This window comes from Platalea leucorodia (genome assembly GCF_965183815.1).
Source record: "Platalea leucorodia genome assembly, chromosome: 5".
Lineage (NCBI taxonomy): Eukaryota > Metazoa > Chordata > Aves > Pelecaniformes > Threskiornithidae > Platalea > Platalea leucorodia.
The window spans coordinates 101,257,353-101,284,605 of NC_138827.1; the positions used below are offsets into that span (position 1 = coordinate 101,257,353).

The following is a 27,253-nucleotide window of genomic DNA, read 5'->3' on the forward strand; positions in this document are numbered from 1 at the left end:
TTCCCCAGCGTCGTTAATCAGGTTGCACTGTCTCATTTACTTCCATCGCTGGGTTAAGCCCGGTCTGGTGGCGTTGGTTTGCTATTGCCTGCCGTGCCCGTTGAGCCTCTGAAGGTGGCCCAGGGAACTGCAGCTGACTTAGAGTTGTACTGAGCACCACTGAAGTAATTCAAAATACAGGGTTTCACACCAGTTTTACCAAAGGAATGAAGGACCCGGAGACGCATTTTTGCTTTGCACACGTGAGTAAGAAAATCACCCCGTGCTGTTGAGAGCAAGGAGGAGGAGGGGGAGCTGTGTTTGTACAGCTGTGCTAACAGGTATATGAGGAGGGTTAAGAAAAAAGGTATTTTGTGCAGATGCTGGGGTTTGCACAGGCTGAACGCACACACCGTCGTGGAGACCGCGAGGCAGGAGAGCTTCGGGGGGACCGTGGCATCTCCTGCTTCTCCTCTCGTACGAAGCTGGAGTTGGTTGATTGCTTTTATACTCAGCCATTTTCCTGCAGAAACGTGTATTCTAAAAATATATTTTGGGGAGCAATGCTCTGGTACTTTATCCTGCTGCTCCTTCTTGCTCTGATGGTCTTCTGCTGCAATTGCACGAGCTGCGCGTTGCTGGAAGGAGCCCCTCACGGCGTGTGTTGTATGCAGACGGCGTGCTCCTAAAGCTGCCTTACGCACCGGCTACGTACAAATGGTTTGTTTAAGCAGAGGTGTTCACTAAGGGTGTTTGTTCTTCTCTGAGGATGGATGGATCCCGAGGGGAAAGTTTTCTTTAAAAACTTGAAAAAAGCATGTGTTTAGTCACAAAGCAATCCAGCAGGCTCTGCTCTGGCAGAGCTGGCCGTCAGACGCTGTTCAGACTCAGGTTTTGTCTCTTGGAGGAGAGTCAGCCCTGCTGGAAGAAAATAAAAGTGCATATCTTGGGCAAGCCATTAGTTTTGCATTGTGTAGAAGTAAAACCATATTGTATTTGCTAAACAACACAACGCAGGGCATCGAATGAGGTTCTCCTTGAATGCTGTTCATACTTACACTTAATACGTAATTTAAAATCTCATTATACTCTTCGTTATTATTTTAATTTTCTTTTGGGAGTGTGACATATGTACAAATTGCAAGTTGAAATAAGTTCGTATAGTTGAATGCACAGATAATGTACTTTCTCCTACAGTGACGTAATTTTTTCTGCACAAATATGACATTTACAGGCCTTTTTTTTCAAGGAACATTTACTCTCTTTCTTTCTTCAGATCAGGAATGTTGAAACCAACCAGTGTTTAGACAACATGGGCCGCAAGGAAAATGAAAAAGTGGGCATTTTCAACTGCCACGGCATGGGAGGAAATCAGGTAAAACTGGGAAAAAAAAAAAGAAAAAAAAGTATTATTTGTAGCGTAGTTGCTTCGGTTTGCTGCTGTGTAACCCCAGGCGCAGCAGCTGTCAGGGAAAACGGATGAGGGTTCCCCCGGGGCAGCGCGGGAGCCGCAGCCTCGCCCGCGGCGCGTCGTTCCCGCCGCAGGCGGCGCGGGGCTGGCTTGCGTCCGCGGTGCGGGCGGGTGTCACGGCCGGGGTCCCCGCTGCTTTCGTCGCGATAGGAACGGGATTCCCTCGGTAGGCCTCAGTTAATGCGGCCCCAATGTAGATGTGTTGGTCCACTATAAAAAACAGCAGCAGCGGTTAGCAAACATATTGATGAAAGTCCCAGAAGGCTGGAGATTTTAAACTTCAGAGTTTTAGGAGTGCTCAGAAAGCCATTTTCTCAAGTAACAGCTGCAAATTTTGAAAATGTATGGATACATATCCATAGGTCCAGTGAAGTACCCGAGTGAATATATTGAATATATTCCTGCTCTTTAGAGTGCAGAGAAATGCATTTAAAATCTGCGATACTAACATTAGAAAATCTGATCATGAATTTTAATTTATTTTTTGGCGTTGGGGGGAAAAATCTTTTTAAAAATGAATTGGGTAAGAATCTACATGACTTGTGGCTGAATTCATCTGTTTCTAAGTCATGTATATGAAAAATAAACGTGCGGAATATTCATGCAAGCTGAGGTTTTTTCATTAGGGGAAATTCAAATAGCGGGGGCGTGGGGTGTTTCACTTATGTCTTGGGTATGTTTGAAAGGGAGCGAAAAGGTAAGTGGCAATCATTTAGCTCATTGTAAGACTCATGACTGTACCTGCTCTCTGTATAAATAACAGGAAGCTTTGCATATTCTAATGCCTCGACTCAAATTAGCAGAGCTGATTCATTTGGGTTCGGTTGGGTTTTGCAATGTAAACCTGTAATTAAGGGACTTTCACGCAGGGAGGCTCCGGCACAGCCTCCCTTTGCCCCATCACTGATTTGCCCTGGAAATTCGTCAGTCTCCTCCTTTTATTTGCACCTTTCTGAATGTAGTTTAGCCTTGTTTCTCTACTTTTTGGTTTGCTTTACCTTTGGAAAACCTTCCTCCTCTTCTTCCCCTTAGTTCTGACAGCTTTCTCAAATTAAAGTCTCCGGGTCCCTTCATTCAGCCTCTGACGCACCCCAGAGCAGAGGGATGCCCTCGCCTTTGCCCACTGCAGTTAAAGTCCCTGGAGATCCCTCCGTAGGGCCTTACGTTAGCGCTGGCATCTCTCCCCGGGGCGGTCTTGGCGTCTCTCCCTAGGAAGGTCTTTGGACCATGTACATACTGGGTGATGCTTGATGAGGGTGGCTTTTTCTAGCACCACATCTGCTAAATAAGAAGGGAAGATGCAGGATCTTGGAGCGAATTCCCATGTTTATTTCAGAGGTAAGGTAGTCCATCAAATTTATCCCAAACTTCGCTATCTTTCTAAATTTGACTTGGGAGATGGAAGTGTTAGCATTTTAATAAGCCTGCATATGATCAAGGTTGAAGATTCTCTTTGTACCTTGGGTGTTTGGCGTGTTTCCCCTTCTTTCTGTCCGTGGTGGAAAGACCCCTCTCTTTTTGTTGGAAGAGGAGAAAAATCCTAGACTGCCACGTCTCCAAACCCTCGGCTCCTCTGAAGTCCCAGGTGTGGGGTTAAGGGTACCGTAGGGCTCTGAGGTAAAGACGGATGGGTTGTGAATGTCTGTGGTCAGCATAGCCTAACGAAACCCTAATAACTAATAAATATAACCATTCTTTCTGAGCCTTCCTAAGCTAATATATCTCAAATAGAAATAAATTTTGGCTCCGGTCTCCTTTATACCTCTCACATCAACCAGAAAGCAGATCAGTCTGTGGGGTGCACCTGCAGGGCGCAGAGGCTCTGCTCCCCCGCGTTTGCACGAGCAGAGCGGTATCCGTCGGCTGCTGGGGGTTTTGCTAGGAATACCTGACCCACACGCAGAACATGACGCATCCTTTAGTGCTCGTACACAACTCCCATTAAAAGTTATCTTTATTAAATTCTGTTGTAATGAGAAATTAGAACGGAGCTAAGACATGTAAATGCTGGGGGCGGGGGGCTGTGTGGTTACAGAAATAGCTGAGGAACAAAACTACTGCAGGATGAAAATGAAGGAAGAGTAATACCTAGCTCATTAGAGCCGAGCAAGGTGCATGGGCGTGATCCAGCTTGAGGCAGAGGCAAATAGCTCACAGCTGTTGAAGTGTTTTACAGGACTCAAGGATAATGAGATTCTAAAAACATGAATTTCTTTAAAAATTAAGAAAAATGAAATATGTTAACTGAGGCCCTTCATGTGAGGCTTGTTTTCAGAGTATAGAATGGTGGAGGATTTGTTGTTATGTTGGCACGGGTATTTCAGATGATCCTAACTCGGTTAGGGTCTGGTGACTATTAATGGTCTTTACAATAAATACTACGAATCTCCTTATGCAGTTAAATGCAATCTTAGAACTGTTTTCTTTGCTTTATATGGAGAGAAAAAAATGCAAAGCCTGTCCCCAAGTCAGCTATGGTGGGGACACGGCTTTAGGGGCTAGAACGCAGGGTTTGTGCGTGTCTCTCCTGGGGCGTGGGCAGCGTGTTGAGTTACCCCAGTAGCGATGTTTGCCAGGAGCAAGGTACCGGGGCTGTGAATCGTGGAAAAAACTATTATCCTGCTCTCCAGCCACAGACAGAGGGGATGACCCATCAATCTCACGCCTTTTTGTCCCCACAGCTGACTTCTGTTTTTTTGGTATTTTAGAGGAAATTTGTTGCTTTCGATGGCCTGGTAGAGGGTGAAACAGTCGTCTGTTTTTCCTGCCTACAGTCGTCCTGCTGGGCATACCGGTTAGGCTTTTCGTGCGTTACCATGGGGATGTCGTCTGTTACTGCAGTTATTGGGAGCGTCGGCCCTCTGTTCATAACAATAATCAAATCATACGATCCCACACAGGCAGGAGGGGGATATTATTAAAAAGAAGGGCTGGGGAATGCTGCAGGTTCGCCGTTGCGCTGCGGGTGTGTTGCAAAGCACTGCAGGGCCGGCTGTGCTGGGAGAGCAGGGCTGCCCTTGCTGGAGGAGCGCGCGTGGCTCAGCGGCCGCGCTCCTCTCGGCTGCTGCAGAGCAAACGGAACAACAAATGTGTTGCCACTGCTTATTTTTTCCTGTTTAACACCCTATGCCTTTTCTCTTGTCTGGAGCTTCAGTTGTGCTAGGTAGGGCGATGAACCTGCTTTTTGTCAGCAAAAAATCAGCAGGAAAGTAGCAAGCACATCTTCATCGTGGCCGTGCGGTCGCAAAGCCCTGAGAAGGGTCCTGAAGTGCTCCCTGCTTGGCCCGTGTAGCCCTGCCGTCTCTCCTGCGCGGGCGATCTCTGCCATCTCACGCTGCCGTCCGCTTCTCAGGTTGGCCTCATCGTGTCCGAGAGAGCAGCCCTGGAAAGCCTGGAGTGGTGAGAGCGTTTTGTTAGCAGCATGGAGGTCAAGTCCGTTGTCACAGCACGCTCCCTGCGTTTCCTTAGCACGGAGGCTGGTTGATGCGAAGCTGACTGTAAGCCTGGGACTAACGAAAGCAATAGGTGAAAGGGGCTGCTTTTCCCTTCTGTTTCCTCTAGATAAATATCACGGTGGTTTTTCCACACCGATAAGAATAGCAGAGCAAAGTGCAAGCAGTGGCGGGGCTATGACCCACATGCCTGTTTCTCAGTGTCCCACGCGGCAGCGGCAGCCCTGCAGCTCCTGCTCAGGGTCCCGGCAAGTGCTCAGAGCCTTGGCAGAGGCGATTTTTCTGGGGGATTTTTCACAATTTTACAGCCTGAGCCAATTCCCCAAGCACAGAGGGCTGAGCTGGCAAGTGGAAGAAACTTGCTTCATGCTAAAGCTCTCCCGGGCGGCTTGGAGCTCCCGGCCTCGATTGTCGGCTGCCGAGGCCGTCGGCATCTTGTGTGCGCGGCAGCTCTGCGGGGGAGAAGGATTTTTTGGAAAGGACACTGCGGTTCCCGCAGGATGGGGAGTGCTTTCTCAGGATTCATTTTGAATGAACGTGGAATTGCATCAGCCAGGAGTTTGCGGGGTATGAGCTTACCCGGGGCGGCGGTCGCAGGGTGAGATCAGAACGAAGGCAATGTTTTATGTGTTTTAGTAAATGTGCAAGGGGAACACGGCTCCCTTCTGGCAATGTTTTATACAGAAAGTTCAGACTCGGTGCTCACTGACAGTTCAAAAAAAAACCCCAGCACACACAAGAAGGGTTGTTAGAGGTTGTTTTTTCCCCAGTTAGCTCTAAATAATGGGCCTTTCGGGCGCTGTTCTGTTTCACAGGGTTTCCATTTTTTTCCCATTCACAGTAACTGCGTATATTTTCAAATGCCTTTCAAACATGAGCACTTTCTGCATGTAGAAAAAATAATTTATAAACTCTTGCTCTGTAAGAATTTATTGGTATGCTATGATAATTTGCTTACTACTGGGAACGGATAGACACGTGTGAGCTGTCTGACTCGTGAGACATTTCTGTAATGGAAGGCTGCCGTTTTCTGTAGGTTATAAAGAGTGATTTTTCCTGCGTTGATATTGCTGCCGGGTCAGGAGGCGCGAGAGGCACGCGACGGGCACCCTGACGGCGAGCAGGAGAAACTCGCTGTTGGTGCCTGCAGAGCCCGCCGGTCACGGCTCGCGCTTCGGCCGCCGAAGGCTAATGCAGGCGTCACGTTTTACATTTTTAGCTAGCTAGTTTATCAATTACAGCTGTTCAGTAAGTCATCTAAAAGCATTTTGTGCACAAGATTGAGCAGAACTAAACCTTTGGTGTAGCGACAATGAGACGTTTATTCATGCGACTGATACGAGTTGTGCACAAAAGGAGGAATTGAGCAGTACTTGTGCAGCCGATCTCAAAGCAAATCATCTCCTTAGAGAGCTCACTGGGTGGGGAAACACAGCACCCGTTACAGACTTCATGAGTTTAACGCTTTGATTTTATTAATTGTAATATCTTCGGTAAATACTAGATTTCGTAAGGGGCTACCAGAAAGTGACTTAGCCCTTCTTTGCTTTTTCTGCCTTTCTCACCTTTTAGAGTCTCCTGTTTTCCCTAACTTGGCTTTCTGTGTAGCTTTTCATCTTCTAAACAGACCCGTTATGAATAAAACTAGTTATTGCTTATATTTTGTTAGTGCGCTTTGCCGATAGATGATTCCCCTTGCAGACTTTACATCATTCCCGTGGATTGAGGCGCTAAACCCTTGGGGCAGGAGCTGGCTAGTACTCTGGATTCGCTCAGGGTGCAGCACAACGGAGCCCTCGCTCATCTTCAGCACCGCTATAATAACTGTGATTAACAGGGAACAGAGCAGCCGTGCCGGCACGTTAAATAACAGTAGCTTTTATTTAGCACAATCAGAATGAGAATAATGTCTTCTTTTTAGAGTCTATGGAAAAACTGAATTGCTGCTGCTTTAAATTGGCAGAAATAGTCGCCGGGGAATGCGGGAGGACTAGCATTAGGTGTGTAACGTGGCAGTAATGAAGCCCGGGTAGATAAAATGCAGAATCCGAGCGTTTGCTGTACCTGCTAAGAAGTGTGAATTCGGCGCGGCATAACAAACGCTGCGAGATCCTGGAAGCAACGACGGCTTTTTGTTGCAGATGTGTAGGTAGCCATCCTTTATGAAGTGACAGCTGACTGGGGGAAAAAAAAAAACAAAAAAAAACAAAAAAAAACCAAACCCAAAAAACCCAACCAAACCCAAGCACCAAGCAAAACCAAACCAAACACACAGAAAAACCCCCACAATCCTCCCACCCCTGTGGAGCCAAAACATCAGATTTTTTTCAGTTCCTGTGCAAAATGCTGAATGCACCTGAGACCCCTACAGAATAACAGTGGTTTAGAAAAGGACAAAGGGTTCTGTGGTGGAGGACAAAGGTTTGAATATCAAGAAGATGTGCTTGCCGTCAGCACGAAGGCGCGAGGCCAGCGCGTTTCCCAGTGCCGTTTTCGGAATAGGATAAACCCGAGTTCCTTAGCAGCCCTTGGAAACCTTGTGAACCAGAGTGCTTCCTACAGATCCCCACTGTTGTTACTGTACCTGTCCCCAGCAGATGATGCCAACCAGCTTTCTTTTCTTCTATTTTATTTTTATTACGTTGACCATTTAGTATAGTTCCAACCGTTGACTTCGGTCTGTGATAGCTGGTGGTAATGACAGTGTTTCTCTGGATTACGGTGAATCACTCTGAATTACAGCGTTTCTCTCCTTGGGGCTGAGCACCAGGATAAATGAATTCTTGGCGCCGGTGGTTGGAGGTGGAGGCAACAGCAGAACAAGGTTTATATGAACTTTCCAAAATGCGAAAGTCAGCTCTGGCTTGGCAGTGTCTGCACTGTTCACTGATGACTGTGGGATGGGATGAGTTGCTTTCGTGGCATTAAAGATCTTGGCATAACCTCATTTTTAGTAATAAATCTGATCCCTGCTTCCAGAGTGGCCGCAGGGAGAGCCATGAGCTATTCAGGGGCTCCGAGCAGGGCACGTCTTCGGGTCATCCAATAAACTGAAGATTGACCCTTGATTAGATTTAATATCCTGCTGGTGGGACGTGCTGTCTTGGTGGGTTGGGTTGGTTTTAGTTTAAATATCTTCCTTCAGGGTGAGAAGAAACTATTAGAGTAGCAAAAACTAAAACCTGTTCTATAAATCATCTGGAATTAAAACAGGGCTGGATATGTCCAGTCCCAAAGGCTCCGGGTGAAGGGCTGGATCCCTGAAGGACTGTTGCTACAGAAGTTGTTGGTCTCTACCGACGTCAGCCTAACGAGTGCCCAGTCCCCAGCGGCGGCTGGATGCTACAGGAGCATCTGGGGAGGTGAAGAAAGCATGCATGCATTTCTTTTCATATGATTAGATTGCATACTACACAAGTAGGAAGGAAAATCAGATTGTTATTATTTTTTTTCTTCTTTTCCTAAAGAGCTGTTCTTTGTGTAGTGCCGTGTTGGAACGGGGTGTTTTTTTTCCTCCAAAGAGTTAGTGCAGTTGTTCTCCGACCCGGGATGGACTTGCCTGTTGAACACCAATCTTCCAAAAAGTCCTCTTTGATGGAAATCCTGCAACTGCCTGCCCGAGTCGGGCGGTGCCTTTTCCACGTGGCTGTTCTGGATTTGTTCAGGTGCTAACACAATAACTTCTTCACCGAAAGGGCTGTCAGGCCCTGGCCCAGGCTGCCCAGGGAAGGGGTTGAGTCCCCATCCCTGGGGGGATTTAAAAGACGGGCAGACGTGGTGCTCGAGGACATGGGTTAGTGGTGGCCTTGGCACTGCTGGGATAACGGTTGGACTCGATGATCTTAAGGGTCTCTTCCAACCGTAACGATTCTGTGATTCTGTGCTGAAGGGGTTGGCTGGCCTTGGGAAAGACCCGATGTCAGTGAAGAGGCAAAACACCCAAGTCGTTGCCCCCACAAGTGGCTTAACGGGCAGTTTAACCGTGAGAGCCCTGGGTCTTTCTTGGGTGGTAGGGGAATCAGCTTCAATTCACCGGTTTTGCCTAAGGTGACTTTCAACATTTAATGTGTAAACAGTTTCAGGAGGAGAGGAAAAGTGCTTTCCTTGCAGCTTTTATTAGAATATTTTAAATCAATTATGAAAAGTGAATTCAAAATTCACCTTTGGGAGTTCCATAGATAATTGAAGCGGTTGTCAGAATAAATTAGATTTTTCTGTACTTAGTTATGTCTGGTTTATAACTGTCTTTATTGCGTGGCGGACTTCTGCTTTGGTTGTACAGATGCATCCTCAAGATTTAGTTCCACATAATAAAGTATAAAGTAAGGGTTTATGAACAATATTCTCAGTGTTAGGCTTCTTATGAGTTGACAAAATAAGTTTTCCAAATAAAAGGACAACCAAATAATGGGAAAGGAAAATTCTGGCCATGGGCTATTGCAGCCTATATATATATATATATACACACACATATGTGTATATATATATAAAATATATATATATATATATATAAAAAAAAATAGCTAGAGATTTGTATTGACCACTTGACTGATTTCCAGTTAATGATGTTGCTTGATATTTTATTGGTGTTGAACAAACTGATTAGTTTCTCAGACTTGTATCGGAAGGAATACTTGGTTAGTTCCTTTTAACGTGAAAGAAGTAATGAAATGGTCGGTGATAGGTGAGGCGTGTCTCGGATCAGTCTGGCCCATGTCTCAGTCCCAAGCGTCGGCTTTAATGGACCTTTGGCTTTATAGGGCTTACTTCTGCCTCTAAACTTGCTGGATGGGAATGTATTAATAAAGGATATTAACAAAAAATAAATAAAAAATACTCCTATAGTACTCCTATAAAAACCTGCTCCTGCGTGTAGGCAATAAATCTGTCTATATCGGGATTGTGAGCATTATGCAAGACGAGGTGTTGGTGGAAAATATGCGGTTCCCTTTTGTTTTGATCTGCTCCACAAAAAGCAGAAGAGAGTGACGGTATTTCTGTGTTTGGATAGAAAAGTGCTGCATCAGTTGTGAGAATATTTTGTGTTTTGTCATTCTGGAGGCTTCATTAGTGTCTGCTTTACTAGTATCTACTTCGGATGAATTAGGGACTTGCTTAACCTCTTTTGGAAAACTGCTTGGGATTAAGCAGCCAGGCAAACACCCGCAGGTCTCGGGGAGCAGCGCTTGCCCAGCTTTCCTCCTGTGGTGGAGCCCCCTTCTCCTGCCCGCAGGACCGCTCTTCTCCAGCCGGACCCAAAGCTCCCGCGCAGCTGCAGGGGAAGGCTGGCCGCGGCGAGCACCACCAGCCCTTGGGGAAGAAAAGCAAGGGAAAACTGGAAAGAACTTTATTTTCACGCCTCAGCAGCCTGGGTGTTAGTAAATAGATGGCAGCCGAGGAAGAAGATGGGATAGATTGGTGCTCACAGGTCCGCCAGCACTAGGGAATAGCTCGTGTCGGCGAACGTGCTGCTGAGCCCCGGCGCGGCTCCCGGGCTCTCGCTCCGTGCTGGCCTCAGGCTTCGCAGCCGGGCAGCTGCTCGGCGGGCGGGCGGTCACGGCCCCAACACCGGGGCGCTTGCGGCAGCAGGAGACCGGACCCCGCTCGGGGATCCTTTCCTGCCCTGCGCCGCCACGTCCGGCCTGAAGTACGCTGCTTAATTAGCTATCAAACGCAACGTGTTCCTCACCCTCTATTTTTATATGGCATCAATATAATTATATCTATAATTAATATGGATGGTAGCAAAATGCTAGCCTGATAATTTTACATCGTCTTAATTAGCATTCATTTTTCTTTCTTAAGACGGCCTGGTTTTCAAACCCGTCTTCTGTAATTGTTAATTCAGACATCCCTTATTCTTTCAAAAGATATAATGGAACAGTGTATGGCAGTTATCAAAGATGAGAGGAAAAAGAAATATGCAAATGGACATACATTTCAAACTGCAAGTATTTGCTTTCTATAAAGCACAGAAGAAAACATCTCTCTGAGGCTAAAACATCTCTCTGAGGCTAGAAGAAAGTGCCCGATGCAGATATCTTTACTGTAAAAATCCAACACAAATAAGTTGAAAATTAAAGTTAGAAGTTGCTTCAGGATAAATTGTAATGGATAAATCTCTCAATACGGAGCGTAGTAAAAGATGAAATGTCTGTACGATATATTCATATGAGTGATCCTTGAACCCAAACTGCTACTTCGAGTGGGAGATACTTTGTGCGACAAATGATATCGGTGATTTTCAGATTATTAGATTATTTGACCATGTTTCTTGTTCCAGTTATAGCACGACAGCTAGCAAATAAGTCCAGTATTCTACCAGTAAGTGAGATTTTCGGCTGAAGGTGTTTAAAGGAAAACCCAAAGCCCCTTCCAAAAGGTTTCCTTGTTGAATATTAATTATGGTAGCTTGGTAGCTGAACATTATTGTACCTTCTGATTTTGAATAATGGTTGTTTCAGCCCAGGTCTTCAATACCTCAGCTGCGTGACATCTTTCTCTCCCCGATCCAGTCTTAGGCTAGACCAATAGTCTTTTTGACCTATTTTACGTTGTTTATTAATTTCTCCCAAGTTTTCTTTCTTCCTGACTTCTGTACTTATTATTCCAAAAATAATTTCAAAACAGTGTACTGGAAGGGGATTTTCAGAGGTCTTGATGAATGATTGAAGAAGGTGGATTTTGTTGTTACATTGTTTTATTTTGAGAAGATTTTTCAGATGTTAATGTAAACGAGAAGGTCATAAACCGTTGAATAATTTTTTTATAAAAGCTTCAGACTGCAGTTTAGTCCAAAACGTGGACTGCTCTTGTACAATTTTTAATGAAACCTCACAAATTATCCTGATTTTTTTTTTTTCGTGACCTTATGCACTTCCATGAACTTGGCCTGATGTACTAACATCAGCTCATCTGATCACGAGGACGTACATCTGTTGGACCTCTACAAAACAAACCAGTAATCGGTCTGATCAAACGTAGACCGTTTTCATCAGCGTTTGGTTTCTACTTACCAGGGACAAGGTGTACACAGACATCTTACTATAAAAAACAAACAGCTGGAGAGAACACAGATTCAGGACACGCACTGAAACTTGGGAAGTGCGTGTGTGACAGCTTGCAGGACTCTGAAAATTTGAAAAAACTGCTTCTACCGCCATGCACTTAACCTACCGGAGTACCTGTGAATGCTTCAGTTCTTGCTGAGATTTGGCAGAGATGGGCGCAGCCAGAGCTGCTTTTCAAAGTGACACCCCTGTCCCCTCCTCGGGCAGCCCTCGGCTAGAAATTCTCTTCTCTAAAGACCTCCAGAATGTGACCGAACAAGCTAGTGCAGACACGGAGTTTTCAGCACCTTGGCGAGACTCATGTTTGCAACATAGAGAAGTTATATATTTTTTTTAAAGGCTCCGGCACTTGCTTCTGCAGAGAGAAAAGTGGGGAAGGGAAATGTAGAAAGTACCCATATGACCACAAAGTGGCTTTTTTGACATGCTGCGGGCTCGTTTCGCCCTTCCAAAGGGGCAGCGCGCTTTGGAGCGTGATCTCGGCAGAGCGCTGGCAGGTTAATATTGAAAAGTCTCTCTTGCCCCTGGAGAGAAGCCCGAGTGTTGGCCTGTGGCTGGTGTGTTTTTAAGTGAAAGCAACACTTGGAGACCCTCAGATTTGATCTCGGTGGTTTATCACTGGATGAATAAACGCAAAAGGCAGCTGGTGCTTTGCCATACCTTTGGATCCCAGGTTTTCACCCAGACAAGTGGCTGGCGAGCAGTGAATAAGAAATACAGAAAATGGAAAGACCGCTGATCCTGGCAGCTCTTGCTCTCCCTCACGGCTTTGATTTGGACCTGGCTGCTCCCCTGCCGCCTTGGCGTGCTGCTTTCGTACTCCGTGATTGCTCTGAAAGATTTGTCTGAACCTCCAGCTTCAAAATCCTTGCCTTTATTCCCTTGGCTGCTTTGTGCAGTATGTAGGCTTTAAGTTACACAGAGGTACCTTTCCCAGTGCACCACTGCCGAGCGTTGTCTTTCCAGGTGACTCGGTATCTCCCGCCCTCTGCTTAATTCCCTGAAAAAGTTTTCATTTGCTGCTCGATTGATTCTTTTTCCTTGAGTACAATTTAATGTTTCACTGGAAGTCTCAAGGGATAGACGTCCCCTGGGGCACTGCATTGTTTGTGGTTCAGATCTCGGTCTCGGCTCTTTTAATTGTACTGTAGTCCTTTTACAAGAGGAATGGGTTGTATAGGAACTCAGAAGTCACCAAGTAATTGGGGTGTATGTCCACATGCTGTATTTGTCCGTGCTTTTATTATGTTTCTCTGCTAACTTAAGCATTGCCCCATAAGTGAATATTTTGCATATTTTTGACAGCGCTGTTCCTCTGTTGCAGGTGTAGATACAGATTTATACTCATGAAAACCTGAACGGGACATGGCAATTCTACCCTTCGTCATGGTCTCGACATCGTTGGTTTATTAACTGCAGACTTTCTCCTGTTTCTGGTCCTGCAGCTGCGCGAGCTGCAGCGGCAGAGCAGATGCTGTGGGGGGACGGCGGATCCTGGCGGAGGGGCTGGGGCTCTGCTCTCCGGCCTCCTGCTGCCGAGGAGAGGGGACAGAATGGAAAGGATTCACTTTTGGCTAAGGGAAGGATTTTCTGCAGGGAAAGCATGAGGCAATACCGATCCTCTGAAACTTAGAACTGGTTGGATAGAAGTTTGTTGATGGAGTATTCTCTCGTGTCTTAATTTATTTCCTAATTTTATTAAGAGACACCATATTTCTGAAATATTCATGCGTATGAATCTGTAACATAGATAATCCTTGGTACCCAAAGTTAAGGTAGACACTAGGAGGAAGGCTTACTTTAGGAAAGTTTGGATTCTTCCAATGATGGGCTCGGTTTATCTGTTATATTAAAAGAGCTGTGAAATTCCTCCTGAAGCCGATGATCACAATTACATGCTTCTGTAGAACTTCCAGGAGGTAAAACTGACTGTATGCCTGGGCGAGTCCTGGGCTTGGTCCCATAAAATTTCTTTTCCTAAACATGATGTTCCTTCTCTTATGTACAACAGACATTCACCAGTGGAGAAACTTGCATGAAACTCTCATGAAATCCAAGGCACCACCTCAGTGTTTGGAGAAGAAAGTCATTCTGCTCCACTGGAGTGAAAATTATGTATATTCAGAACGAGCAGTCGGTTAGGACTTTCGCTTTCTTTGTCACTGCAATCGTTTTCTGTTTCCAGGTGTTTTCTTACACTGCTGACAAAGAGATCCGCACGGACGACTTGTGCCTGGACGTCTCGAGGCTGAACGGCCCCGTCATCATGCTGAAGTGCCACCACATGAGGGGGAACCAGCTCTGGGAGTACGATGCCGAGGTACCCGCGGCGGCAGGGAGAGCCAGCACTTTCTTCTTAATAGATATGGCCATATCACGGGGGGGCCGGTGAGCGCCGGAGCTCGATGGCGTGATGTGCCAATGGCATCCCCTGCCATAGCACGGACGCGGGCGTGCAAAGTAATTCAGCTAACCGCCAGGTTTTAAACTGTGTTTCCACAAAATTTTCTTTTTAGAGGGATGGAAAAGTCAATTATTGCTTAAAAAAGCTCATTTCTAGAAGCTGGTGTTGTTTTGCATTCTTAGAAACATTAGAACTCTTCTGCATTTTTTTATATAAAAGAAGTAGGAAACAAGATTTATTTATTTTTCAGTTACAGTTTTTCCACTTTATTTCTGCTGGCTCTTAAAGATTATTGACTCTGGATTTAAATTGTGTTTAATCATTTTCCATCTACCAGTCGCCTGTTGAGTTTGACACTAGGATGGGATGGGCGGTAGCTTTTTCTGGGTTTTGAGAAGCAGTGCAGTTTGAAGAAATCTGGTGGCTTATGGAGAAGTTGTAAAATCAATACAAAATATCTGTAAATATCTCAGTATTTTATGGCCGAATAATTCTCCTTTTTAAATGAGGCAGGAAACAGCAGATGAAGATTAAAACATTCATTTTAAGCTTTTGCTTTGAAAAGTGAATGTGCAGCTTTGCCTGGTGAAATTCACTCAAAGGTATTGGCATTTTCTTCCAGACAGGCCCTTGCTAATGTGTTACGGTAAGAACAGAGCGTACAAGCCTGCCGTTGCACACCGTTCAGCTGCCAAAACTGATAGTGACCACTGAGGTGCAATGTATTTGGTAACTTTTGATCCATTCTTGCATTTAACATTTGAATTTAAACCAATTTTCTCTTCTTTATAGAAGTTTATTTTTCTTCTTGCACAAAATGCATGCATATTTTGATAATTTTTACCAGAAGCATAGAGAGCGATTCTTCTGATAAAAAAAAAAATCATACTGCCAGTCGCTTTCCTTTGAATATTTTGGGCCCAAGCTACTGAAAATACATTTCCTCCTTGAGCACAGGTTTAACGCTGGCGGCCCAACGGTCCGTGCTTACACGGCTCTGCTACTCTCAGTTTAAAGTTGCCGAATAAGTATTCTGCAAAGGCAGAAAAATACTGCAAAGCTAGAAAAATACTGACGTATTTAAAAGACGTGTAGTCTTTTAAAAAGTATTTCCAACATTTCATAGAAATAGCTGCTTTTACCTTTCTGCATGAAAAGCTAAATTTCTTTCAACCAAATACACTCTCCTTTATGTTTAACATTGGAAACATGCTGTCTTTTTCTCTTAAGTTTAGCATGAGGTCCACAAAATTTCTAAGTAGCTGTGTAAAAACAAAATCAGCCATTAGATGGAGCTCATAAAAAAGAAATACACTATTTTTTTATATCGGGGATCTCCAAGACAATGGTTTTGCTGTCTGTTCTACGTATAAAACACAGCCCATTGCATTATGTACCTTTATATTATTGCCAAGAACATTTTTGTTAATGGTTCTACTCAGTAAACATTAGACTTCAGCTTGCAGACTTCCCTCGGATGACAGCGCTGGCATTTCTGGCAGGTTGGTTAGTGTATTGCTCGACCCGCGGTGTGAGCCCCGAGGATTGCGGGGGCTGGCACCGCGCGGCGGCGCTGAGCCCTGCTCTCCTTCCGCGCTGCCTGGGCAGGGCGCTTGGCTCCTGCCGCCTTCCCGGAGATCTCCAAGTATTGCAGGAAGCCTCCAAAAAAATACAGGTATGTACCTATGTGAAGTATGCAAGTACATACCTAACATGCAGTATTTTTTCCCGAGAAAACAACTGGCTTGTGATTTTTGATTTTTTTTCCCCAGAAAATCACGTGTCCTGAACCCCTTGTATCCATTTTTTCGTTTTTCCAGCGAAATTGCACTCATTTTTGCATTTACATTCTTCACTTATTCAGAAATTGAGTGGGTGATTTCCGAGTGTCGTATGGTGGTTACAGACCACGTCCCTCCTCCTGTTAAAGGCGTTCAGGAGTTAAGACTTGGTAATGCACAGCAGTGCCTTGGCCCCGTCTGGATGTACAGTGAGAGATGTAAATAATTATGAAAAGGGATTTCGCAATAGAGATTTTCAGACAATTTTCTTTGATTGACATGCTGTTATTAAATTTTCTGTAATGTTCTAGTTTAGTTTAAATTATGGTATTTAAATATATAATAGATTTAAAAATCATAGAAAGTCTTTTCCAAGAATTTATACATGCCTTAGTAATATTATAGTTCTCTTAGATATTCCTAGCGTTTATATTTTTTTCAAAAATAAACAAGGAGCTAAGAAGGTTTTGTGGTGGTGACAGGAAAGGTAAATCTCAAATGTTTTCATACCTATTTGTGAAAGTATCAGGTTTAATTGGTTTGAAGTAGGCTATTGAAAAAGCTCCTTTTCTCATTTTCTCATACCAAAAGTGTCTGAATTCGTGCGAAATGCTTTTAACACTTAGAATTATTAACACATTTTTACTTGCACTTGAGATGCAAGTTAATTGAAACACTGGAAGGAAATAGCCATCAAAAGGTACCAGTCGGTTTGTCAGAACAGAAAATGACTTGCTGAAGGAGAGGACAAGAGTTGGCGTTGGTCTTTTGGGTCCAAAACTGAGCTGCCCTGGCAGAGCTGAGAGAAATCAGATATTGACCCCAACGTCGGCACGGGGCCTTTGCCTTCATGGGGCTGGATTCGCCCCAAGCTTCTTCAGCGCAGCAGGTGAGATGGACTGGGAGAGGGTGAGCAAGAGATCCCAAGGGGAATAAAGTAGAATTAAAACACTCAGAAATACAAAGCGTTGGCAGAAGTGGTCACTGTAGCCCATACGGGTGCTGTTGGAAGCGGACCGTGGCTACTGTTGTCTTGGGAAAAGTCACGGAAAGTGGGAAGAGACCTGGTTTGCATTTGCAGGAGGTAGTTCTAAAGTAATTATTTTGATTAATCTCGAAGAAAATTATAAATCCCCTCCCACCCCCCTCCAAAAAAACCCATGGGGGAGGTATGGACGCAGCAAGGTGTTGTGGCGTTACACTTCTGTGTTGAGCTTCACCCGCGCTCAGCGCTGGGGGGAGAAGCAGCGTTTCCAGCAGCGAGGAGAACTCACCGGCTCCCGGGCGGCTGGAAACGTGGGGTTTGCTGTTCCGCCAGAAACCCGGCTTTGCGTTAGTCGTGTTCAGAGGATCTGCTCTTAGGGCTGAGTAGGTCAGACCTACGGGTCGGGGTGTGTAGTAACGTTTTCCAGAGCGTCTGATATCTTAAAAAAGTCTGCCCGTGTGAATTGTATCGCTTGGCATTGCGATGAACCTGTCGGATTATCAGCTGCTAACTGAGATAAATCAGCTGATAACTGAGACAAATCAGTTGGTCACTGCGTGTCAGCAAAGTTACTGAATGGGAACAGAGTATTTTGCATTTTATCTTGTACAATTAAAATGATGGTGGTGTCTTTATAGGTCGTATAAATAACGCAGTACTTGTCAGGGTTTGCACACCTTTTGAAGAAAAACCAAAACACCACAGAACTGAGTTAGTTAAACATATAAAAATATATTTAAACATATAAAAACATAAATAGATATTATTAATGTAATATTATATATATATATTAATATAATATATATATTTTATTAAGCAAAAGCAGTTGTGACTGAGGAGAGGCTAAATATTAGCAGATTGCCACAGGCCGTGTCACTGAAAAACATCATTGCATAAAGTGACAGGGTTTTAAAAATTAAAGAAGGTAGATAAGTTACATAGCATGGAAGGGAACGTTGTAGTTCCCAAACGATTGCTGCCACCTTGAAGAAAGCAAACATTTGGTATTTGCAGGGATTATTGTCATGTCATGTAGCTAGATGAATGGTCAGAGAGCTAAATTATTCTTGCATCTTTCTCAAAAAAAACCTTAAAAATTAGTTTTATGAACTTTCTGCTTGGTGATAGGAGAATAGAACAGAAGCACAGGACCGCTTCTCGTTGGGACCCAAAGGCTTGCAGGGAGAGGAGGGCTGGGCTGCCCGGCCCACGGCGGCCTCGCTGCCGCGAGCGGCTCCGGCTCAGCCGCGGGTGAGATGTCGGGCGAGACGCTCGCGGCTGCCGATGTGCCGCGGCGCTGCGGGCGGCTCGGCAACGCAACACCCAACCCGAGCGGCGGGCACGGCTGTCACAGAATAATTAATTTGCGGATTGAGAGGGCTGGTGTAAGAAGAGAAGCTATTCACGTAACTTTGGGCAAATAACCTGTTGCTTGCTTGTCTATTTAATTCGCAGTATGGACAATATTTTACACCAAGCTTAAAAAGCAAGTCAAATTTTTTTTCTTTTTTTTTTGCAAAGCCCCAAATTAAAAGAATCAAATTAAGCATTCTCTTTTAATATCTACCTAAAATGGAAGTCCATGTCGAAACAAAATCCTTTGCAATCAAGAAGTGATTTTTTTGTTGTTCAAATAGGTTGTTCCATAATTCTGTTTTTCAGTTTGACTAAAGCATGGCACACGCTGGCTGCGGCCCTGCAGGGTTGCCTGAACCTTTTATGCCATTGCTGTTTCCTCCAAGGCAGTTTTCACTGAGCTGCCTCTTTTTCTTAACCCGATAGGATAAATTATCTAGATATTACCTGTAGAAGAAAAACAGAGCGCCCAATATTGATATTAATATTTATATAGTCTAAAAAGAAGCCCTTATATGCACAAAGTGTTAATGGTATAGCCTGGATTTAAGGGAACGCTAAAGAAAGAAACCTGCTGTCGGCAGGAGCAACAACAGGAGCGAGCTCCAGCCTGCAGCTCCCCCGAGGGAGCTGTTTGCGGGAAGGGTACCCGAGTCTGCGCAGCTCTCCCCGTTTCAGTGCAAAATGGCTTTTAACACTGCAGGCAATAGGAGTTTACAGCATTTGTAAACATTTTTTTTCTGAATGTTTTTACACCTTGGCAGGAAATTCCTTTTTTTTTTCCTTCTCTCTCTTTTTTTTTTTAATCCATTGCCTTCCGTTATTGAATTTTAATGCTTTTCTTTTGTACTTCTTGAACAGCACATTAAGATTCCTGGCCCTTTCTCGTTACCTTGCAAGGGCAGCTCTATAAATCAGCTGTATCAACGGGAGGTGCCAAGTTAGAATTTCCCAGCTTTCCAAGGCTTCCTATCAGCATGTGCTTTATAACATATTTATAATGCATAAATGCTATTTGCTTTGGGACGGGGGTGGGAAACGAGGCAGCGGGTCAGCAGAAAGAGATCTGGGAGTCACGATGGAGAGTTGCTCCCTCAGCCTGTGAACTCGCTGGTCTAAGGAAACCCGGTTTTCCCATTTTCTTGAACAGTTTGTTTGTTTTGCCCCTGTACTGGGGCACTGGTCTTGGTGGAGATATTTGTGCAGGAGCTACATACAGCTGGTGTTTGGCTGCCAAAGAGATCCATCAGGCTGAGGCTGGAAGCTGTGCGGAGCGCGTCCAGGTCTGTGCCCACGTACCTGGTGACTCCCCTTGGGTCGCCCAGCGACGTCCAGGCACATTTCAGTGTGCCCAGTGTGGTGAAATCTTATCACATGTAACACACGCGAGTGATCTCAGGAGAAAAATAATGCTGTGAATGTGTCACATCTGATAGAAAGTAGTTTCATTTCCTCATGCATGAATAACGATGTCAGGATTTGCTCTTGCGTAATTACTGTTACTGGTCACTAAACACGGTGTCCATGCAAAGCTGTTGAATTTGCATTCACGAAGAATTTTTCTTCACAAAAAATGTTTCCTGAGTCATTGTTTGACTCCAATTTCCTCTTTTTTTCCCTTTCCGTCAGTATGCTGGTAAATGGGAATATAGCTTTGAGGTAAGTTTGGCAACACCTGCAACCCCTGTAGCAAACCCTAGAATAGCGCATCTTGCTCGCTCCTCTAGCAGTGCTGTGTAACAGCGACGTGACCTAGTGCCTTGCCATAGATAGCACTCCAACGCACCAAACCCTAGTTGTTCAGGTAGTCGCTCTACGGTGTCAGGCTGCCAGTGTTTTGTGGGGAATACGTGTGTCAGACGGATAACTCGGGAACATCACGTCAGAAGAGTGATCGGATGGAAGGGGGATGCTGAGGTTGGTGTGCGCGGGAGGGTGCTGGTGCCCGCGGAGCAGGAGGTGCGCGCGGCCCCGAGCCCCCCTGCATAGCAGAATAGCAAAAAGACGCATTCCCCACCATATGGCGTAAAGATTGATGGCAGAGAAGCACGTGGGCACAACATATGTGAACGATTAGCTTGTTCCTTGTGCATGCTTCAACGATCCTTCTCGTTTCTGTTCAGAAACGATGTAAATACGCATTGCGTCGTCAGTGTCACGTCTGCTGGTCTGCGTCCTTCCAACAATTACAGACTTTGTGACTATTTCTCTTCTTAAAGTTGTGGGACCGGCTGGAGTTGGTGTAGTCAAACCAACTTCTACCATAAGAGATTATGACCAATAATTTGACTATTCTGATAAATTGCAGTCTTATTACTATGTATTGGAAAGGACTTAGTTCTTCAAAAATGAGTAGGGAAGACATTGCAGGGTTTTTTATGACCTTCTTAGAAAGTAATGTTTAATATATTGAGTGAAGGGGACAAATGATCTCTTGTTTCCATTACCATAGATTTTCTGAAGTCAGTGCAGCCTTGCTGATGTACATAAGTTACACTTGCTGTCTCATGTACCGGAGAAAAGAGTCTGGTCAGATCACCAAAATAATGCTTAGTGCTATTTATACCTATGTGAAGAATCCACTAAATTTAGGCATTAATACAACATAAACATGCAATATAGAGAGATCATTACATTTCCAAGTAATTTATTTATGTACCTCTGTTTTTCCTCAAAAGAATAGGAGACAGACATGAACATGAAGCAATAACACATAATGAAACCAAAACAAGCACTGATGTTCGCGCTGGCTACTCAAAGTGACATTATAAGGACATTTGTTCTTGATATTTTTAGTGGCCTCTTTACGTGTACGTTACTTTTTCCCTTACCAAACCCAAACCACAGAGCAGGAGTGGCGAGGGGGCAGCGGCGGGGCCGGGATGCGGGAGGAGCATCCCCAGGCTGCGCAGGCAGCCCCTGCCCTGCGCCCCCGCCGCGCTGGGTACCGACTGCCGGCTGCCGCAGCCTCGGGCAGGGTTTAGGGAAATAAAAGCTCCCCTCCATCTCAGTTTACCTGGTATTGGCACAGTAAAGGAAGAGCTGAAATCGTAGCTGGCAAAAAAATTCCTATCTCCATATGTGTAAATGTTTAATTCATTATATTTTTAATTTAGCAATGCTCGAGTAAGCTTCAGGATGTTTAGTACAGGATATTACTGCAGTAGAATCATTATCTCTGCCCAAATCTTGCTGTGCAATGGGAAATGATGATTGCAGCAAGGCGGCGTGTATGCGGGGGGAGGATTCAGAGGCACACTCAGGTCTAAATTGCAAAATGTAAAGTGAATGGGTCTCAAGTGGACCGGTCCCTCAAAGCAGAGCAGTGAGAACGTTTTTGTGAATCTGAAGCTTAGTTCATGAATATGCCTATTTATGTCTGCGTTATGTGTGTGCAAGCTGGTGCTATTTGCCTACAGTTTGACACCAGAGCATTCACAGGCAGAATTACCCATTAGTAATTCCCGTAAGAGTGCTTTTAGCTTTCTCCGGCTCGCTGCTGTGGATGTCTAATCAAACAGTCTGTTGCTTTTTCCTTTGTTTGTCTTTGTGCTGTTTTGGTTTTTTTTTTACTTTTACCATTTTTCTGTCGTGCAGACCCGTACATTTCTGCATATAATCACCCAGTCGTGCCTGACGCTAAGCACGATAGAGGACGGCACCCACGGTCCCACTGTGGAGGCCTGCAATGGCAGCCCCTTGCAAACGTGGATGCTGAGAAACTACACGAGGCTGGAAGTCTTTAGAAACATTTTTTACAGCCCCACTGACTATTTCCTTTAACAAATGGTTGGAGGTTGGTATTAAAAAGCAAATATAACATGTAATGATTTTTAAGCTAGAAAAATGCTTCTCCATTCTCTTATTAAACTCAGCTGCATTCCTTCCTTGTTTTCTCAGATGATTGTATAGATATATAATGTTATACAAGTTTAGTGTTAGTTATTTTTAATTATAACTAATTTTAGATTAATTCAACTGTCTTGAGCTACCCCCATGATCTGTTGATGTCAACGTGATTGTTACTGTTTGCGATAGCTGAAGATTTGGTCCCTGTCCCAAGAGATGTAAATAATGCCAATTGCATCCTATTTTTCAGAAACGTTCATTTTGAAAATTCCCAATTTTAAGTAATTCAGTCCTAGAGATATTAGTCACAGATAATTTCAAAACATTCACCACCGAAGGAATCAAAATCTTGTGCCAACCGCTGTTCTTCTTTCCCGGGCAGTTTTGCTGGGTAACGTAACGGACAGCGATGGGGCAGTGCACCTGCAGGGGTACGGGCAGGGGTTGCTCTCGTTTCTTACCTGCTCCCCAGTCAGACGGCGTGACCGCCGTCTCCCAGCGCATCCCACCGAAACCCGTGAACGCCGCTCTGGGTGGTGGCCGGCCCGCGGTAGCGGTGGCCCGCGGGATCCCAGCAGGCGACGCGGGGTTGCAGCCTGGGCGTCGCAGCCGGCAAAGCCGGGGGCCGGCCACGGGCAGCGCGGGCAGGGGCACGTCCTGCCCCGCTCGAGCACTCCTTGCAGAGGCTATTTCAAGAAATGACTTTTGCGTTTGCCAAGCACCTCTTCTGCTGTGAACAACATTTTGCTGGTGTCCGGAGAAGTCACTTTTTAAAACGGAGAACTTCCACAGTTGCTGCTGCTGCTGCTCTCTGTAACGACCACTGGAGCAAAGCACTGCTGGGGTAAAGGATCTGTGCCCATCATTTTGCCGTGACGTACTCCCAGTCTCCACTCATCAGAGCTGTTATTTGCATACAATTGGTAAGCGGGAAACTACAGAGCTTGCTCCGGTGCACCTGCGTGTCTGTACAGCTAGCTCTGCATCCCTGCCTCTGTTCTCACGTTCGAGCAGAACAAAAATCTTAGGCTGGCTTGTATGAGTATCATATTGCCTAGTAATTAATTGTTTTCCAAGCAAACGAGACCATTTTTGTGATAGCATAAATAATGATAGAACACAGAAAGAAAAAATTTATGAGAGAGTTGAAAATCCCAATGATATGGCAGTCTAGCATGAAATTATACACTGAACAAAAGGGAGCAGCTGATGAAGGCGGCAGCAGGGTTTTTAGACTTGTTTGCATTTCTGGTTATAGTAGAAAATGATAGCAGCTTAATTGCACTTAAAACAATATAAGTGAAGAATCAGTGATACTTTGAGCAGTGCTATTTAGTAAACAAGCTACTTCTGTTAGCGCTACTAATTCTTTCCTCTTGTAATTAGAGGAAAAAATGCCTTATATTCATCACTGGATGCATATCAAATGGCCCCTCGGTGATTTGTTATAATATCTGCAGGCTTTTCTTTGAGAATTGCGTAACTGTTTTAAACTGAGGAGCGAGTCTCTAGGGACGAGCTATTGAAAGAATATTCATAACACAAATTAGGAGTGTTAATATGTGACATGGCAATCTGGTGGCTGCAGTGTAAAATTATACAGTGCAATAGCACAGGTATATGTTTTGGTAATAAAACCGCATCGCTTGTTGGCAGTCTTAGCATTTCCCAGCAGTTAAATTGAAACACCAGACAACAGTCTTTTTTTTTTTTTTTTTCATATGAAGATAGGCAAATGGTGTTTATTAGCGGTGAGACTGCATCAGAGACAGCAGTTGCTAAAGTGACTCCTTATTTGCATCAGTTAGAGTAATGTTGTTTATATTTTATTATAGTAGCATTTACACTCGTGGGTGTGTGCGAGGGAGCGAGCAGCCTCCACCGCTCTGGTAGCCGCTGTCTGGAAGGAGCCCTCTGCAGTGCTGCTGCTGCGAGGCTTCGGGTCGGGCTCTGCTACCGCGGGCTTCATTCATCCTTTCCCCCTCCTCCAGGAGGCTGCAGAATTTTGCCGCCCAGCCTTGTTCCCCTGTTTGTTCCTTTGCACGGTGTTTGACATAAAATTGGTCTCTGGTCCAGTGGAAGATCTGCAAACGAGATTTCAGTCCTCAAATCGCCTCTTCCCTTGGTGGTTCTTGCTGGGGCAGGGTTATAATCCCTGTGGAGCTGCTGTACGACAGCTCAGACCTGGTTTGACCACTTTATCTGGACCGTTTTAAACTTACCCGTGTAAGTTGCATGGCTATTTTTAAAAGCAATGGAAGGACAGAGTCTATATAATCCCATGGGGCGGCGGAGCTAGTGCGGGACCCATCCCTCGTGCGGGACCCATCCCTCGTGCGGGACCTGTCCCGCAGCGGGCAGCAGACCGCCCTGCGGCTTCGTCTGCCTTAGTAAGCAGCACAGAGAAGAGGAGCGGGTCCGTGCGGGGAAGCGAAGCCTGTGAGCGCGGCTCTTGGTCTCGTGGTAAGAGATGGGCACCCGTGCTGGGTTTGCTCTGCCAAACCTGCGGCATGGCCTTGTGGAATCACAGAGTCACAGGATGCTTTGGGGTGGAAGGGCCCTTTCCAGCCCATCCCGTCCATCCCCCTGCCATGGGCAGGGACATCTCCAACCAGACCAGGTTGCTCAGAGCCCCATCCAGCCTGGCCTTGGATGTTTCCAAGGATGGGGCATCTCCCGCCTCTCTGGGCAACCCCTTCCAGTGTTTCACCACCCTCATTGTGAAAAATTTTTTCCTTGTGTTCAGTCTAAATCTACCCTCCTTTAGTTTACAACCATTACCCCTTGTCTTCCCCTGTTATGGCCATGGAGGGAGAGAAACCAATCTTTAAAACACTGGGGGATGAGCTAAACAAAGGCCAAAATCATGATTTTCTGCATGGGGTGCAGTAGCAAGCACAGATGTTTACTTCAGAAGCATGAAGCCGATACCGGGCTTGCAAGGCCATCGATAGCATGGCCACTGCGCTCTGTCGGAGTTGCGCAGGGCTCGTCTGGAATAACCCCACCGCGATCCGGGCTCTGAGCTCTGGCCAGGGCAGCGCGGGGTGCCGGGGTGGCCGGCGGGGATCCGGCGAGGCCCTGCCAGCACAGATTCACCTTCACCCTCAGCCGTGCACAGACCACACCGTCCGGCAGCGCTGCGCTCCCCTGGCTCCCGCGTGTTTCACCGTGCGGGTTACGCAGACGGACGGCTGCTGACTTAACGTGTGTACAGGTGCATGGGCAGATTTGCGTATAATACAGTTTTAATTGCTTTTTCAGGAACTGAAAGACCTTTTAGGAAATAGTAAATTGGTAAATGCAACACTTGATAGCAAAGGCGCTTAAGGTGTGTGCTTAATTGCTGTGATTGTGTGCGTAAAAGCCCCCGATCAACCTCGGGGGAGCGATGGAGGGAGCACCTCCTGCTCAGCTGCAATGGGCCTGTCTTCTTCTATCGAAGTACACAACTTCATGTTTAACTGCATCTCGTTATGTTCTCCCAGTGCTTTTGAACAGAAGATGATTTATTTCTTCAAAATAAGTTCTATTTCCCTTCTGACTCTCTCATTCCTCAGAAATACAGTGTCATGTGGTAGAAATAGAAAGGGGTGGGTGTCCCAAAGAAGAAAAATTGTATTGGAAACGGAAGATTTTTCATCTGTACGTTACTGTTGCTCATATAATACTTAGCAAATGTATTTCCACTGATCTGAAATGCACATGTGTTCAGGTTGCTGGAGTCTAAGCTCCTTAATCCAAATACTGTTGCTTTGAAATAATATTTCCATGCACTTATTTTGCGCTTTTCTGTTGGATTTATTTGTTGCTGGGCTCAGCAGAGGCCCTTGCTCCCCGGGTTGCCTGGCCATGCGTGAGAAGGTGAGCTGAGCACCCGTGGAGCAGCAAGGAGTGTGGTGGAGCTCTCGTAGAGCCGTACGAGTGGCAGCTGGGGATGGGTACCCATCTCATGGCTTGTGTAGTCACTAGAATAATACTGAAATAAGACCAAAAATGCAATTACTGGTTTTCAGCCGTAATTATCTTGCTGCAGCTCTTGCCCTTCTCTATTGCAGAAGCTCACCCTGAGGCATGTCAACAGCAACCAGTGTCTGGACGAGCCGTCGGAGGAGGACAAGATGGTTCCCACCATGAGGGAGTGCGGTGACGGCCGTTCCCAGCAGTGGCTGCTGCGCAACATGACCCTGGGTGCCTGAAGCCGGCGCAGAGCCGCTGCTTCGGCCGGGCCATCCTCCTCCTCCTCCTCCTCCCCTCCTCCTTGCTGAGGCCAGCGGTGCTGAAGCCCCCTCCAAATCCCAGCTGTCAGAGCAAAGTCACGGGACGTTTTCCTTGATGCGGCAGGTCTCCACGTGCCCCTTCGAAACCTGTGACTGTTCAAAAGAAGCTCATCTGAGCCTATAAATGTCAAAACATGCTGTTACCAACACGAATGTGCTCAAAAATGGTTCCAGAGAAACCTCTATGAACCCTGCGTCAAAGAGGATGGGATGGAGGGTGTTTTCTGTGCGTCACACACCACTACGGAGAAGTGACCCAATATGAAATGCCTTATGACACTAACTGGCACTGGAACCATCCTGGCAGGCTTCTCCTGGGCTGGATGTGCTGGTGCTGGTCTTTCCTGGCAACGTGGAGGGGATATTTGCTGTTCTCTCGTGTCGGGTGGGACTCGGCAAAGAACCACGCTGAGCAGCAAAGTCACCAGACAGAGCGAAAGCTCTGTGGTTTGTGCCGGGAAAAAAATGGCATCTGGTGTTTGGAAAAGCAGCAAAACCGCGCAAAGGCTGCACTCAGAAACTGAAATTAAATCAAATGAGGCAACAGCAGAAGACGGGGGAACAATGTCAGGAAGGAGGAGTGACACACGTGGGTGACTCAGACCAGTGCAGACTGAAATGTCCTC

At 45.7% G+C, this 27,253-nt stretch overlaps 1 protein-coding gene across 3 annotated transcripts in view; it reads left to right on the plus strand.

Moving 5' to 3' along the window:
• The window catches only part of GALNT13 (polypeptide N-acetylgalactosaminyltransferase 13), a gene marked incomplete at both ends in the record, with an annotated part of 136,919 nt that extends 110,373 nt beyond the window's left edge, over positions 1 to 26,546 (plus strand). The window contains 3 exons of one of the 3 annotated variants that reach the window (XM_082312573.1): positions 1,256 to 1,354; positions 14,158 to 14,292; positions 26,406 to 26,546. In XM_082312573.1, coding sequence (XP_082168699.1) covers positions 1,256 to 1,354; positions 14,158 to 14,292; positions 26,406 to 26,546 — 375 coding nt within the window. Of the gene's footprint in view, positions 1 to 1,255; positions 1,355 to 14,157; positions 14,293 to 22,095; positions 22,282 to 26,405 lie in introns of those variants that run through there. The other 2 variants (XM_082312571.1, XM_082312572.1) reach the window with 2 other exon arrangements.
• Between the last annotated feature and the right edge of the window lie 707 nt (positions 26,547 to 27,253).